Source organism: Microdochium trichocladiopsis (assembly GCF_020744255.1).
Source record: "Microdochium trichocladiopsis strain MPI-CAGE-CH-0230 chromosome Unknown B0I36scaffold_9, whole genome shotgun sequence".
Classification (NCBI taxonomy): Eukaryota; Fungi; Ascomycota; class Sordariomycetes; order Xylariales; family Microdochiaceae; genus Microdochium; species Microdochium trichocladiopsis.
In genome coordinates, this window is record NW_025763552.1 from 1,845,340 (window position 1) to 1,859,706 (window position 14,367).

Sequence of the window (14,367 nt, forward strand, 5' to 3'; positions counted from 1 at the left end):
TGTTCCTTTGCGTGTTCATGTCAAGTCTGGATAGACCGGGCATGAAGAGTAATGTGTCAATTACTTTGCCGCGTCTTATATGATTATGGGGCTACGTGCCCCGGGTGTTTGTAGTCCTTGGCAGGGGTCTTCATGGATTTGTCAGTCAGACTGCCAATAATTAAAACCCCCACCTCGACATGAACAACAACCCACCATACCAGCGCTGGTGACCATGTCCAACCACGACCACGACATCTTCTGCTCGATATGCGGCGATTCCTTTCTCGTGCCACATGTGCCCGAGCCTGATGAAGAGAACGACGGGGTCGGGACCGCCAGCTCTGACGAGGTGGAGGACCGTGAAGCTGCGCAGTGGCGGTCCGAGGCCGCCCTCCTGAGCGACCCGGCCAATGAGTTTGACCTCCACGAGCTGCACTACCGCGCGGGCAAGCGCAAGACCCTTGTCCCGCCCCCGATCGAGCTCGATGTCGACGACGTTGAGATCAGGATTGAGCCAGCCACCTTTGTGCGCCGCAATGTCTTCCGCATCCACGCCGCTGGCGGCTCACCATCGGAGACCGCAGAGGAGGAGGAGGTCGAGACCAACGACCACGTCGGCCATGACGAGCACGGCAGGTGGCTCTCAACCTACCGCATCGCCGTCCACGCAGCCTGCCTGCGCGTCGCGCAGGACTTCATCCGCGCCCAGAAGCGGTCCTCGGTCGCCACGGCCGCGCGGGTGACGAGCATGCGCACGCTGTGGAAAGCCCTGCGGATGCGCTGGGAGACACTCGACGCGATGCTGATGCTCTCAAACGGCTCAATGGGGGCGCCTGCATTTTCCGTGCTGCGTAAGGAGAGGGTGTACCAGTACCCGCCATTTGTCGAATATGTAGGTGCCAGGTATGATTCGCTGCAAAGCCGTCGAAGAATGTGTGAAGCTAAATCTGGTTTACATTCCAGCCCCAGCGCGATCCGTCCTGTCCGTCGCTCTTCGCAGGCCCCGAGAAGATGGCCGCGTGCATCGTCAACATGGCAGTCCCGCGCGGGAGAGAGGCTCTTGACTGGGATGCGTGGTGGACGAGCTTCCGGGCCAGATTCGACGCCCTGCCGCAGGAACTACAGGACATCATCACCGGCCTCATGGCCAGCGGCGGCGACATGGCTTTTGAATGCAACCGACTAGTCTCGAACGAGTCGTGGAGCGACATGCTCGTCAGGGGCCATGTTCTGCCTTTCATCGGCGCTCTGGACCGGGATGCCCTGCTTAAAGCAGAAAAGACACGCATCTCCGCAGGGGACGGAGGGGACGGGAATCAGCCATCACTCGACTGGGAGAAGCTTGTTCGCTGGCTCACAAAGGAGAGCTCATGGGTCACGACGGTATGGACGTACAAGATCTCGGGCTGGTCAGAGTTCAGGTTCTCGGTACCCGACGACTTGTGGAGCAGGAAGTGGAGGTGGGAGCTGCTACAGCACATGTTTGTCTGTGATGTGCTTCCGCGGCACAAGAACTGGATGATCCGCGAGACGGACCTCGTTGCAATTCCCCGTTACTGGGACGAGGCAGGACGAAGGGTGTATCCGATTGAGAGATTATCTGGAGAGGCAGCCTCCGAGTCTTGATCCGGCGGGTTTAGAAGGATCTTGCAAAGGACGATATTTAGCGAATTCTACGTAAATCAGAGAGTATTTACAGCTGCGGACAGAATGAGCCATTTCGAGGCCCTCCACTTAGAAACAAACGCCAGCCTCATCTCAGACCAGGCCGGCAACCTGGTAGTTGTATGTGCAGATGTTGCCTGTAGGGTTTGCCAAGATGCCTTTCGTCTGCTTGCCCCCTTCAATAATGGGCTTTCCCGCTGCATCGACAACCTGCACATGCTGCTCGCCCGTCTTGATGCCCCGGACAGCGCGGTAGTTGAGCCCAGGCAGGAGCTTCTCCTTGGAAATGAGCGAGCCGCCACTCCAGACCTGCACGTAATATGTCCCTGCGACACCGTCGTTGAGCACAACAGCCCAGTTGATCGTGTCTACCGCGGCACCAGCACCCTCGGGCCGCCCATCAGTACCCGCGCAGGATGATGTCGCCAGGAACTCGCGATGCCACATGGCGCCCACGACAAACGTGCGAGAGCCAGCGGGAGTGCGCATCTGCGAAGCGTCCTTGGCGTTGGCCTTCCACGCGGCGATGAAGCTGGCAAACAATGGCTGCCAGCCCTCGTGTGGGTGGTCGTTCTGGTTGGCATACACAAGCTGCTTCTCGTCGAGACCTTCGTGGCGCAGTGGGCCGATGTAGTGGCCCTCGCCCGCATCGTTCCAGCTCTGAATCTGGATAAAGTCGGGCCTGCTGCCAGCCGTGTTGGACAAGGCAAGCAGCTGCGTCATCTTCTCGGGCATGACGACATCGCCGGAGCGGTACCAGTGGCTGCCGTCCCAGTGCTTGTACTGGAACGTGGAGAGGCCCGTCATGTACGCCTTGCTGTTGCTGTGCGCCTTGCGCATCAGGCTGGCGTCCAAGTCGGTGCTGACGTTCTGGTGTGTGTTGGAACGGCCGGGCCAGGCCTGCTCCCATGTGAACACCCCATCTACGCCGGTCTTCCACGATGACCAGAACGCATCAGGGTTTGTGTAGTAGTTGGGCAGCTGATCAAACATGGGCACGAAATAGGTCTTGGAATCGAGCGAGTCGCGGAATTTGTTCCAGGAGGTGGCTGTCCAGCCATTGCCATTGCTGAATGTACTAAGCATGGGGAGGTTGCTGGGGCCTGCGGTGTAGTAGTTGGGGTGCTTGATGTAGGTGTTTATTGTCTTGCGGAAGCGCTCTGGATCGTTGGTGGCATAGAGGTCCAGACTGAAGAAGATCTTGAGCTTGGTGCCCTTGGTGGCGTTGAAGAGCCGCTGGGTCGATTCGACAGACCACGTCGGATCCGGCTGGCCGATGTTGAGGGCAAACGCGTCCACGCCCATCGCAACAGCCTTTGCTACATCGCCAGCAGCGCTTTCAGCCTTGAGACCCTGTCCCATGTAGTGCACAAAGACATCGCCCGCGACTGCAGGGGTAGAGAGGGCCAAAAGGCCGAGCAGAGATAGGGCAAGCATGACTGTTGACTCTGGCTGCAATATGAGAGCCTACCACTGTGCCTACTCTGGACGGGGCTTTTGGCTTTATATTCAATTCTCTCGAACCTGCTTCCTGAAAGCTCGGATGAAGGATGTCCTAGAGGCATTGATGTCGCTAGTAAATGCGACGACGCTAAGGCGCTGGCGTGCCATTGCCTGATCCTTCGGGGACCTCGCTGCACCCCTGGGACTGCGCCCGGACATTTTTACCCGGGAACCTGATGTTTCATGCAAAGCATACTCGTGCCACTGCCAAGACCGTCTGATCTAGGCTGACAGGGGTCCTTTCGCGCCCGTGATGTTGTGTTGGCGGAGATGCAGATCGCGCGCATGTTTGCTAATATTGCAAAGGTGGATGCCAGGTGCTCCCCTTGGTGTAACGTGCCTTTTTATCACGATCTTTCTAGGACGAGATGGTGTACATCGCCACTGAATTCACGTCCACGTCCCCGTTGTATGCCGAATCTGCAGTCCGCCAGACGTTTTGTGGTCGTGTAACGATCCTAGAATAATATGGCGTCGGCGCCAAGCTCTCCCCTGCAGATGTGGCAGGCGTGCATCTTGGCTGCCCACACATGAGTCTGGGCCTCTGATATGAGTAATTACACCTTTCACGGCCAACTTGGCCGAGTCCACCACCACTGATTCGATTCCGACACCACATACGTTGCACGTAAATGATCGAAGGTGGAAGCTCCCAGCTTGTGCATTGTCGTCCAAGGCCAACGTGAGGCTTAATTCAGGAGGACAGCTCTAACTCCAAGTGGGAAATCTACAGCGTCTTCTAGTCCTGCGCCTGCTCCCACGCATATGCGGCCTTGAGCATGTTTAGTTCATCCCAGAACTTCCCCACAATCTGCAAGCTGGCAGGGAGCATGAGATCTGGATCTTCCTTGCTCGGCACAAGACCAATGGGCATTGCCAATGCTGGGTGGCCAGAGCCGTTGAACGAGCACGTGTTCTCGAGCTTTCCAAGCGAAGCGTCAGCCTGTTGCAACGGCGTGGCATCAGGCTTTGGATACGGGTTGCTCGGCGTGACGGTGGTTGGCATGATCAAGAAGTCGACCTCCTTCAGTGTCTCGTCGTACAGGTCCCTGATCTTGCGCATGATATTGACAGATTTGGGATACGCCAGGGGGTAGTCTGACCACCCCAGCTCGCCAGCAAATAGTCCCTCTTTGCTCGTCATGTTCATCTGTTGTCATCAATATCAGCATCGGACACATCTCAAAGCGTGGATTGGGATGCCCACCTTGTGCAACACTTCCTGCGTATAAGGCAGGTTTTTGCGCTCGAACAAGTCTGTCAGCATGACTTGCCTGCGGCCTGTTGACCGTCCCAGCATGCCCATGTGGTTGCTCATCTTGCTCATGACTGTGTACACCGTTCTACCCTGCGCGTGTATGGGGACGCTAACTTCCTTGACCACCACGCCGAGCTTCTGGAAGACCTCGACGGCCGCGTAGAACTTCTCTTTGACCCCAGCATCCATGAAAGGCGACTCCAACCCCTCCTTCAGGATGCCCATGGTGACACCTTTCAACCCCTGACTCAGATCCATCGACGCCACCAAGTCGCCATACTTTGGCACCTCATGTAGAAAAGGCACACCGGCAATCTGTCTATCGTCCAGGCCATCCACGCCGGCGATAGCCTGTAGCAGCCTTGCGCAGTCAAGAGCGGTCTTGGTGACTGGTCCGACATAATCGACGCTCGCATCGTTGCTGGCGATGCCAGTATACGGTACTAGGCCCGTCGTCGCTTTGAAACCGTACAGCCCACACAGAGCCGCCGGGATGCGTATGCTACCTCCCTGGTCACAACCGATCCCAATGTCCGCTGCTCCGCTTGCGACAAGCGCGGCGGTCCCGGAACTACTCCCACCAGCGGAGTAGCCTTTTGCATACGGGTTGTCCACGGGACCAGAGGCGGCGGTGCAGCTGACGGCTCCGCGAGACAGGTTCTCACAGACGGCTTTGCCAGAAATTGTCCCGCCATGAGCTAGAATCCGCGTGACGACTGTTGCGTCCGTCGTCGGGGTCCAGCCCGTGAAGGTATCTGTGCCGAGGAGACATGGCACGCCTGCCATGGCAATATTGTCCTTGAGACATACAGTTTTGCCACTCAGGAGGTCCGATGATGGCTTGGCATGGACACAGTCACACCTGTACGCCCATGCTCCATGCGGATTGTCCTGCCTCTCTGGGAGATGGACGTTCTGGCGTGGGCTGAGGTCGTAGTGCGGCTCAGGCTGGTAATCTGCGAGCATTATTCTCAGGACGTGTTTCTAATCAATTCCGGGGCGTGGCACGCACCATCCATTTTGTCAACTGCCTCAAGGGCAGCTTTGGCCTTGCCCAGCAGAATGACATAGTCGTCCACTTCGCCCTCGGCCACGGCATAGCCGAGAGCTGCGGCTACCCTGGCCACGTCTTCCTTCGAGGCGGTCATCGTTTTCGTCTGGCAAGCTGGCTTGCACACAACTGTCTGCCACGGCGAGCAATATGCTATTGTGCGTTGTCCTCGGTACAGTCGCAACGATACTCGACTTCACAGGCATTGCAGCAACGGCCAACAATCAACTCTCCAATGTGCCTCTTTGGCTGCGGGCCCACAGTGTCCGACTCCAACGTGTCTAGCCCGTCGGAGTGGTCCGATCCAATAAACCGTTATCAGTTTCCGACGGAATGTGTGTGGGTCACCGTAGCATTCTGCTCATCCGCCACCCGCCATCGGGAAGCTTATCATCAACGCTGATCTCTATTCACGACTAAATGATATCGCCTTGCTGCAGATGAGCCTGCGGCGCAGTCACGCACTCTTGAGGTCTCCGGTCGGCTAGGCTCGACCGATCCGTGAGAGATTGCGCGCATTACCCCGAGAAGTGGCGTGTCGTAATCACGATCGGAAAGAGAATGCGAGTTCCGATTAGCTCTACATGTTCCGAACTATGCTTTGATCTTCGACGTTCTATTGGCCTCTTTCTCGGCCTGCAACTCTGGCGAATCCTGCTGGAACTTGACTTCCTGCGCAGAGCGATTTGTTTTAGTAGACTTCAAATACGGCTACGACCTGGACGTGCTTACCTTGATCAGCAAGCCCACAAGCATGCACGCCGCTGACATTGCTGTGAACGCGATGAACACCATACGGAGCCCGTGCGCGTATGCGCCTCGTACGAGATGTTGCAGGTCCGCTGGGAGAGCATCGAGGTCACCTAGGGCCGAGACAGAGAGCTCGCTCTGCTGCTCTGATGTGAGTGCGGTGATGGCGGCGAGCTGGCGTGAAACATCCTGCTGGTAAATAGCGTTGGCCGCTGATATAACTTTGTCAGTGATGGTATTGCCTTCAAAATACTTCTTGAGATCATACCGGCCAGTCCAAATCCAGCACCCATGGTTCGGGCATAATTGCGACCGCCGGTAACGACGGCTCTATCTTCGTTCTTGGTCGTTGCCAGGGCAGCGACAAGGGCTGTAGGCATGTTTGTCAGCCGTAAGCCAAACGTCGCGTCACGTTCGCTCTATGCACTTACTGGTCTGCAAGTTGAAGCCGACGCCGACAGCGCTGATCTCTAAGAACCCAATGATTTCGCCGAGAGAGCTATCCGTGGACCAGTAGATCTGTAGGCCCGCGCCGAGCGTCCAGAGGATCGCGCCGACAGTCTGGTATTGTCAGTTGAGTCCAGGTTTCGTATACAAACCGGAACCTCGCAGTGCTTACGATTATGTGCTTGTAGTGATTTGTCTTGGACACGTAGAACCCAGCAACAACGCCCCAAATCGCTTGAGGAAATGTGAAGGCAAGCATGAGGGCGCCCGCCACAAGAGCAGAGTAGCCCTTGACATACTGCAGGTAGATTGGGACATAGTACATGTTCTATTTTGATAGAGTCAGTTGACCAAACGAAGCCACGACGCCGACCAGTTCATACTTACCCCGAAATAGACCATGCCAAGCAAAAAGGACAGGGCCATGACCACAGTTGGCGTCCACATCCTGAAGAGCCGCACTGCAGACCATGTTAGTGCTTGGCTTGGCTCTGTGTTGCGCTTGTAAGGACCTACTCGGCAAGATTGGGATCTTTGCTAACCACGCTTCGACGGCCACGAAGCTTGCCAGACACCCGACCCCCAGAACTAACAGAATTATCGTCAAGGGGCTGCTCCATGCGAATGTTGATCCGCCACCTGAGATCGGCACTAGCAGGAAGATCGTGGCTGAAGATGACAGAAGAATGCCCAGGTAGTCTATCATCTTGATCTTGGGCAACATCTTGCCATGCACCGGCTTCAGCGGCACAATCCAATGTATAGCGAAGGCTGTGACTACTGCCGATATGGCAATCACTCGGAATAGCCAACGCCATTGGCCGGCAGATGCCAGCCCTCCTCCAACGAATGGCCCGATTGCGCTACCAAGTGAGCATGCCGCAGAGATGAAGCCTTGATACTTGCCGCGCTCTTTGAGAGGGACAATATCGGAGACCTGTGGTTGTCAATGTTGCTCTAGAAGTGGATTGGGAGCGTTTGTTCCGAAATTAACTTACAATGACCATGGCAATGTTTGTAATGCCGCCGCCGCCTATCCCGGAAACTGCCCGGAAAGCATACAGCTGTATGGGCGTTTGCGCAACCGAGCAGAGGATGTTCCCGACAGTAAGTAGCAATATGGCTGCTTGCAGGACGTTCTTGCGGCCAAAGATGTCCGAGATGCGGCCGTAGACAAGCTGAAAGGCGCAGCTGGGCAGTGTGTGAGCTTGAGATCTCCCTCCAACGTGGCATGCTAGCACTTACTTGCCAACAAAGAAAGCTGTGCCAACCCATGATATCGTATTGGACGCATTCAAGTCGTTAGCAATGACTGGTGTTGCAGTCGAGACTGCGCTCTGGTCCATAAAGGCAATCACAAGTGCCAACCCTGGATAATTGTCAGAATATCGACTTAGCATTCACGACCTTTCCCCTTTGAAACACTGACCTATTCCGAAATATACAATCAGAACTTTTCTGAGCGGCATTCGGCTTGACTGGTCCTGAAGACAGTTTTCGTCGACTTTCGAGTGGTCATTGTGATGTCCAGGCTCATCTTTGGGCGGCTCGCGCTGGGGACTATGCTCGCTGCTCATGAGGCTGCTGTCGGTTGACATGGCTAATGACGACTGGCTGTAAACGGTTCTGGATCTTCCCTGCCAAAGTCGTACACATCCAGAGTCCTGCCTTTTGCCTAGGCTGGCTTGTCCTTTGTGCTGCATGCGGTGGCCGCCATCGTGAAGATTCTGCGGCACCGAAAAGCTTCGCAATTGCGCGGTGTGGAGCCGATTTCCGACCAGCCCCTGGTCTGGTCCCGGGCCGCGCCGTCGGAGGCTCCGATGCCATCCTGGCACAACGCCACGCCTTTGATCCCCGGCGATTCCCCACTGTCGATGTGCTCCGGCGATTGTCAATCTGGCGGCCCTCGGTGACGGCTCATGGCAGATGGAATCCGAGCCTGCAAGGCCGAGTCAGCAGTGTGTCTCCCTATCATGGAGCCCTACCAGCGCGCTGCCAGGGGGCTTGTTCTCTTGGGGCTTCGTGCTAATTAGCCCGCCAACAAAGTCAGGCATGCGCATTTGGCAGCGCGAGTTGGTCTCAGATAGGGAATTTAGCAGGGATAGCCACAGCGTTAGCAAGTGCGGTACTCTATGCTTATCAAGAAGGCAATCCGTGCTTAATCTACTCTATGCATATAGTGGCCTGTTGCCCCCCTCCACGCACACGGGTGCCTTGGCCATCAGCTTCAGCACCACCTGCAGTTCGAGATGGCTGGCAAGCTGACAGAAAAGATGGGGGCGAAAGGTGCTGCCATCAAGCAGGCCTTTACGTCATCCCAGGCCATGGTGAAGTACCTCGAGGCTCCGTTGATGCCAGGTGACGAAGACAATAAGGAAAACCGCCGGGTAAGTGCTTCCTTTGCTGTCAGCTCGCACGACTTCCATCTGACCGAGGTAGTGGACAAATCGCGATCTCGCACCTTCGCCCCCAGAGGATCGCAAATGGAATCAGTGGACTTTCCTGGCCTTTTGGACCGCTCATGCCGCTGGTGCTGGTGCCTGGGTTGCCGGCTCAAGCCTAATCTCGGTCGGCCTCGAGCCCCTGAGCGCATACTTGTGCTTGGCAACCTCCCACATCCTCATCACCGGGTTCATTGTTCTCAATGGCCGAGCATCATCGCGCTACCATATTGGGGTAGGTTACAGACAGCAAGGCCCTTGATGTGAACTCCTAGTCGCTAACCATGGCCAGTTCCCGGTCTTCTCGCGCTCCGTCTTTGGCATGTGGGGGTCCTACATGGTCATCGCCATGCGTGCCATCGTGTGCATCATCTGGAACGGCACAAACTCTTATTACGGAGGCCGGTGCATTACCGTCGCCCTCACAGCCATCTGGCCACAGTACACCGCCATACCGAACGTGTTGCCGGCATCGGCTGGTATCTCTGCTCCCGATCTGCTCTCATGTACGTTGCCCTTCTTAATGCGTTTACTCGAGACCCCGCCTTGTCTGACCTCGCCTAGTCTTTATCTTCATGATCGTCTTCATCGCCATTTCCTTCGTGCATTCGCGAGACCTGCACTGGTTCTATGTGGGCAAATCAATCTTTGTCTTCGCCGCAATGCACGCGATCCTCATCTGGTACCTCGTCAGAGCCCAGGGGGTGTCGTGGACTACTCTCGCCAACTCGGAGCCCGTCACGGGGTCCGCCCACGTCTGGCTTGTGCTGCGTGCATTCAATACTGGTCTCGGCGCGGCATCGTCGCTTGCGGTCAACCAGGGTGACATGACGAGATATGCCAAAAAGCCAAGTGACGCCATTTGGGTAAGTCCTGATGTCTGAGATCCCTCCCATTCCAGTTGCCGGGCTGACTTTGACAGACGACACTCATTGGCTATCCCATCGCATCTGCCCTCCCCTGCTTGTACGGTATCCTCGTTGCTGCCGCGGCGAAGAAGTTGACCGGCACGGCATACTGGAACATGTGGGATGTGCTGAAGTACATGCTCGAGCAGTATCCCGACAACCACGGTGCTCGATTCGGCATCTTCCTTTGCGCCGTCGCCACGGCATTGGCCTATCTCGCTGGTGGGTACATCGCCCTGTCGAGCGATTGAGTACCATGCTGACATTTCCGCAGTCAACCTCGCCACCAACTCCCTGCCCTTCGGCTCCGACCTCAGCGCGATATTCCCGCGATGGATGACAATTCGCCGTGGTCAGGTCCTCTGTACTGTTCTTGGCATCACCATCGTGCCTTGGAAACTGCTCAACTCTGCCCAGGCTTTCTTGACCTTCTGTAAGTACCCAAGTACATCCATGCACCAGGAAACACGTCTAACCAATTTCAAAAGTGAGTGGCTACGGCTACTGGCTCGCCCCTATCGCGGCCTGCATGACGGTCGACTACTACCTTATCAAGCGCGGCAACCTGCGCATGAGCGACCTCTACCAGGGAAACTCGTCCTCGCGCTACTGGTACACTCGCGGTTTTAACCTGCGCGGAATCGCCGTAGTCATCCTTGCTCTGCTCCCCTGCCTGCCGTCGTTCGCGGCGCAGATTGCGCCTGACAGGCTCGGCCTGACGGGCACGGCGTACAACTTCTTCTACATCTCGTTCACGTTTACCTGGTTCTGCGCTGCGGCAATGTACTATGTTGCGTGTCTGATCTGGCCTGAGAAGGGGCCCGAGGCTCAAGCGGACAAGACCTTGGAATGGGAGCAGTTGGCCGACGAGGGCGACGAGGAGGAGCGGGCTATGACAACAATGGCTGTGACGGAGGAGGGGGCCCAGCCTTCGACTTCGGCGGATAGCCAACACAGCGGAGAGAAGAATGTCTCCAAGGTCGAGCTGATGTAGATCCACAATAGTGCGATGGATCGAAAGTTACTTGGGACAACAGATAGTTTGGGAGAGTTAAACGAGCACAGTTTGTTGATGCATCAGCACTGTTGATTCTGACCAAGCAATATCTCGTGTGATTCATGCGATCTGTCATGGAACGATGTAATTTGAAGTCTGCCCTGCGTGCGACAAGATGGGCAACTCGTCATGGTTGTGTCGCGTGTATGGAGATTGACACAAACACAAGCACAAACAAGTCAGACAAGATGTGTACCGTGAGGAATTTCTCGTATTGACTGATTCTAAACTGGAATGGAGATTTGACCGCATTCGGGAACAGGAGTCTGTCCAAAAGCTGTAGCAGGATCGTATGGGAACTTTTCCTGCCAGTGTTTTGCAATGTCGGCCCTTGTCGCAAACCATGCCCCCTTGGCTTGTGCGTATTTGATAAAGCTACCAGTTTGTCAGTCCAATCTCTCGTTATGTGAGGACCACGGGGAGACTCACTTCTCTAGTTGAATTGCACGGTTTGGCCGTCCGCACACGTGAGGGTGGAGCACAATTGTCATCATCTTGGGCTCTCCAGCCTCGGCCTCTTCATAGAAGCAGTCGAAGGTGTCTTTCTGGAGTTGCAGTACCTATCAGTACACGCTAGGCACTTCTCGCAAATTTGCACCTACAAGATAGGTTGCCCAGTCTGACGGGCAAGCCCAGCCGGAACCCCGCATGTTGAAGCGCATATCGCTCGTGTCGTACGAGAAGGGTACCATCAGTAAACCCTTGTCCGCTGCGACGGGAGACCTGGTCCAGTACGGCAAGTCGTCCTGGCAAGAGTCTGAGGAGTAGACCAGGGGGATGCCGCGAGACTCGTGCGCGCGGGCATACAGCTTGGTCGACAAACCAGTTCTCCTCTCGACAAACCAGCCTGCCTCATAATCAGAAACTGATCTGACTGGGTCATGGAAATGAGATCTCACCTTGAGGGCCACTATCATTTCCAGTAGCTTTCTGCAGGATGTCAAGACTCTTGTCTATCTCTGCCTCCTGAGTCTCGGCGCTGATGTTGTCGTGGAGATTGTCCTGGTACCGGTAGCCGCCAAGACTGATCTCTGCACCCGAATCGAGAATCGGCTTGACCCAGAACGGATTTCGCTCGATTGCGCGAGTGTCTGAGTCTTATTAGCAAGCGGCGCGCAAATCCACCATAATCCTGGGAGCTGGTGCGTACAGAGGTTCCAGGTCACAGGGACGTTGTGCCTGTATCGTCGTCAGTATGATGGAAAGGAAGCACGGCTTTCGCGTAAGGCATTACTTTTTGAAGATGTTGAGCAGCCGAGGTACTCCCTCTCTCCCGCCGTACTCGATCATCTGCTCAGCACTTTCATAGCGCCCTTTGTAGAATCTCTCTCTCGGTATTTCCATCAGCTCCGTGCAAGTCACATCGTCGCCGTTCAGGAACGACGGCTCCTGCCAACGAATTAGCTACTGCCGTGTCTTGGTATAGACTTAAGCCTCTTACCGCTCCCATGTAGTATTGCACCAGAAAACTGACGCAGACCTTGGCATCGTTAGGCCATTCCGGGTTGGGCATCTCCATGCCATATCCCACAAATTCCCTCTCCGCCCATTCTTCGGCGTATTTGTCCATGGTGGGTCAATTGTGTCAAGCGTGATTCGAGAAACAGTCCACGCAGCCGGTCACTTCAGCCTGCGTTGAACATATAAGCAGATATGATTTCGAATGGAGGCTCCCCCGCGGCGGAGAAGGGCCCGGCAGACAGCAAGCCGGATCGGCGGCCGATAAGGGCCTTGTGGCACAGCGGGTACGGCTTCGGACGCCGCCGAGCCGATTCCGTGATAAGGATCGGGGTAGCCCCGCCACACTCTATTCCCCGACGGGGGATCGCGGGAGATCCAGATAAGCGCCTTTGACAACCTCGCCCGCCGGCGATCGTCGTTGTTGCCGGGAGGAAGCAGTAGAATAATGGCTGGCCGGCCACGTCCTTCAAAGCTGCATACAACAGAGTGCTGCACGGCCACTAAAATCATCATACAACTCTGACAGAATGCCCACTGACGCCTGGCTCCCCCCTCGTGACTACGTCGGCTACGGCGGCGATTCACCCAAAGTGCTGTGGCCCGGCAACAAAGTAATCGCAGTCTCATTCGTGCTCAACTACGAAGAAGGCGCTGAGCACACACCGTGGAACGGCGATGACCAGAGCTGCGACTCCCTCCATGAGTTACACTATGACAGGCCCGCCATCCACGGTGGTCAAAGGGACGGTGTTGTAGAAGACATGGTGAGTGACTGCGCCTTACTATATATATGTCCAACAAGTAATACTCACTGTTCCAGTTTGAATGGGGCATCCGTCAAGGCCTGCCGCGTCTTATCAAGCTGTTCCGACAATACGGATGGAAATGGACGACCTGGACCTGCGCGCGGGCTTTCGAGGTAACCCCGACGTACGCGAAACTGCTCGCAGACGAGGGACACGAGGTAGGTCCACCGTTGCTCAAGGCAGCTATTGTCGCAGCTTACTAACGCCTAGCACACAGATCGCATGTCACGGCAACAGATGGCGCATCCATGGCACCAACCTCGCTGAGGCGAAAGCTCATGTCCATAAGTCTTTCGACCGGCTGCAAGCCACGACCGGCTTGACTGACGTGCCCACTGGCTGGTTCGGAGGCGGCGTGCCAAACCACACCAAGCTCGCGCGCGCCGAGGTGCACCGCGAGCGGCAAGTCCCCTTGCTCTACTGCTCAGACACGTACGCTGCGGATGTGCCATACTGGGTGCAGGACCCTTATGCTGCGGTGCACGGCGGCGAGGACAAAGGGATGCTTATGATTCCGTACTCGCTTTGCACCAATGACCATAGATGTATGAATTTCTTTTAGCGCGGTCTCTTTGTTCCTCTCGCGATTTGATTTGCATTTGCTGACGAGCCCCGCCCAGTCTTTGTGTCGCAAGGTGCCGGCGTGTCAAAACCGGACGACTGGTTCGATTTGCTCAAGTCCGAGTTTGACCAGCTCTACGAGGAGGGGCAAGCGGGATCGCCAAAGATGATGTATGTTGATCCATTCAGATATCCGGATTCAGATACTGACTTTTCAACAGGACCATCGCCATGCACAACCGCTTCGTTTGCAAGCCGGGTCGCACCATGGCGTTGAAGCGGTTCATGGCGTATGTCGCCACAAAGCCCGACGCCTGGGTCTGCACGCGACGAGAGATTGCCGCTCACTGGCGAGAGCATTACCCCTACGACAAGGTTGGTGCAACTGACCAACTGCATCCTACAGCGGATGCATCCGCATGATTTGGGATGAAGATTGCGACAATCATGGGATGGATGTAGTTGTGGACGAGTATC

The 14,367-nt window shown here is 55.9% G+C and overlaps 7 protein-coding genes across 7 annotated transcripts; 3 read left to right on the top strand and 4 right to left on the bottom strand.

The window, feature by feature from the left end:
• Nucleotides 1-184: 184 nt before the first annotated feature.
• On the top strand, nt 185-1,705 carry B0I36DRAFT_332282 (uncharacterized protein). Its single transcript, XM_046155087.1, has 2 exons — nt 185-874; nt 946-1,705. The coding sequence occupies exons 1-2, from the start codon at nt 215-217 to the stop codon at nt 1,606-1,608; spliced, it is 1,323 nt and encodes a 440-aa protein (XP_046008495.1). The 5' UTR covers nt 185-214; the 3' UTR covers nt 1,609-1,705.
• A 35-nt stretch (nt 1,706-1,740) lies between these two features.
• B0I36DRAFT_366849 (glycoside hydrolase) lies at nt 1,741-3,084 on the bottom strand (the record flags this gene model as incomplete). Its single annotated transcript, XM_046159367.1, has 1 exon — nt 1,741-3,084. One exon carries the CDS (start codon nt 3,082-3,084, stop codon nt 1,741-1,743), a length of 1,344 nt encoding a protein of 447 aa, XP_046008496.1.
• Nucleotides 3,085-3,889: 805 nt separating this feature from the next.
• On the bottom strand, nt 3,890-5,556 carry B0I36DRAFT_353133 (amidase signature domain-containing protein; the record flags this gene model as incomplete). The annotated part of the gene is made up of 3 exons (XM_046157182.1): nt 3,890-4,300; nt 4,358-5,364; nt 5,421-5,556. The coding sequence occupies 3 exons, from the start codon at nt 5,554-5,556 to the stop codon at nt 3,890-3,892; spliced, it is 1,554 nt and encodes a 517-aa protein (XP_046008497.1).
• A 614-nt stretch (nt 5,557-6,170) lies between these two features.
• B0I36DRAFT_251181 (major facilitator superfamily domain-containing protein) lies at nt 6,171-8,233 on the bottom strand (the record flags this gene model as incomplete). The annotated part of the gene is made up of 9 exons (XM_046150595.1): nt 6,171-6,421; nt 6,478-6,579; nt 6,641-6,770; nt 6,829-6,984; nt 7,044-7,117; nt 7,173-7,593; nt 7,655-7,847; nt 7,902-8,025; nt 8,086-8,233. 9 exons carry the CDS (start codon nt 8,231-8,233, stop codon nt 6,171-6,173), a joined length of 1,599 nt encoding a protein of 532 aa, XP_046008498.1.
• Nucleotides 8,234-8,905: 672 nt separating this feature from the next.
• Nucleotides 8,906-10,999, top strand: B0I36DRAFT_376709 (permease for cytosine/purines, uracil, thiamine, allantoin-domain-containing protein; the record flags this gene model as incomplete). The annotated part of the gene is made up of 7 exons (XM_046160486.1): nt 8,906-9,043; nt 9,096-9,332; nt 9,390-9,603; nt 9,662-9,963; nt 10,020-10,227; nt 10,280-10,438; nt 10,494-10,999. 7 exons carry the CDS (start codon nt 8,906-8,908, stop codon nt 10,997-10,999), a joined length of 1,764 nt encoding a protein of 587 aa, XP_046008499.1.
• A 287-nt stretch (nt 11,000-11,286) lies between these two features.
• On the bottom strand, nt 11,287-12,632 carry B0I36DRAFT_416864 (uncharacterized protein; the record flags this gene model as incomplete). Its single annotated transcript, XM_046162089.1, has 7 exons — nt 11,287-11,437; nt 11,492-11,603; nt 11,661-11,909; nt 11,962-12,153; nt 12,213-12,241; nt 12,297-12,451; nt 12,504-12,632. The coding sequence occupies 7 exons, from the start codon at nt 12,630-12,632 to the stop codon at nt 11,287-11,289; spliced, it is 1,017 nt and encodes a 338-aa protein (XP_046008500.1).
• A 418-nt stretch (nt 12,633-13,050) lies between these two features.
• On the top strand, nt 13,051-14,353 carry B0I36DRAFT_295688 (uncharacterized protein; the record flags this gene model as incomplete). The annotated part of the gene is made up of 5 exons (XM_046151864.1): nt 13,051-13,287; nt 13,344-13,487; nt 13,547-13,874; nt 13,950-14,061; nt 14,112-14,353. The coding sequence occupies 5 exons, from the start codon at nt 13,051-13,053 to the stop codon at nt 14,311-14,313; spliced, it is 1,023 nt and encodes a 340-aa protein (XP_046008501.1). The 3' UTR covers nt 14,314-14,353.
• Nucleotides 14,354-14,367: the final 14 nt, after the last annotated feature.

What these genes read in the sequence shown, in the direction of transcription:
- B0I36DRAFT_332282 (XM_046155087.1), top strand. Translation starts at nt 215, where the DNA reads ATGTCCAACCACGACCACGACATCTTCTGCTCGATATGCGGCGATTCC. An exon ending in ACCCGCCATTTGTCGAATAT is followed by an intron (nt 875 to 945) that starts GTAGGTGCCAGG and finishes TTTACATTCCAG; the next exon opens with CCCCAGCGCGATCCGTCCTG.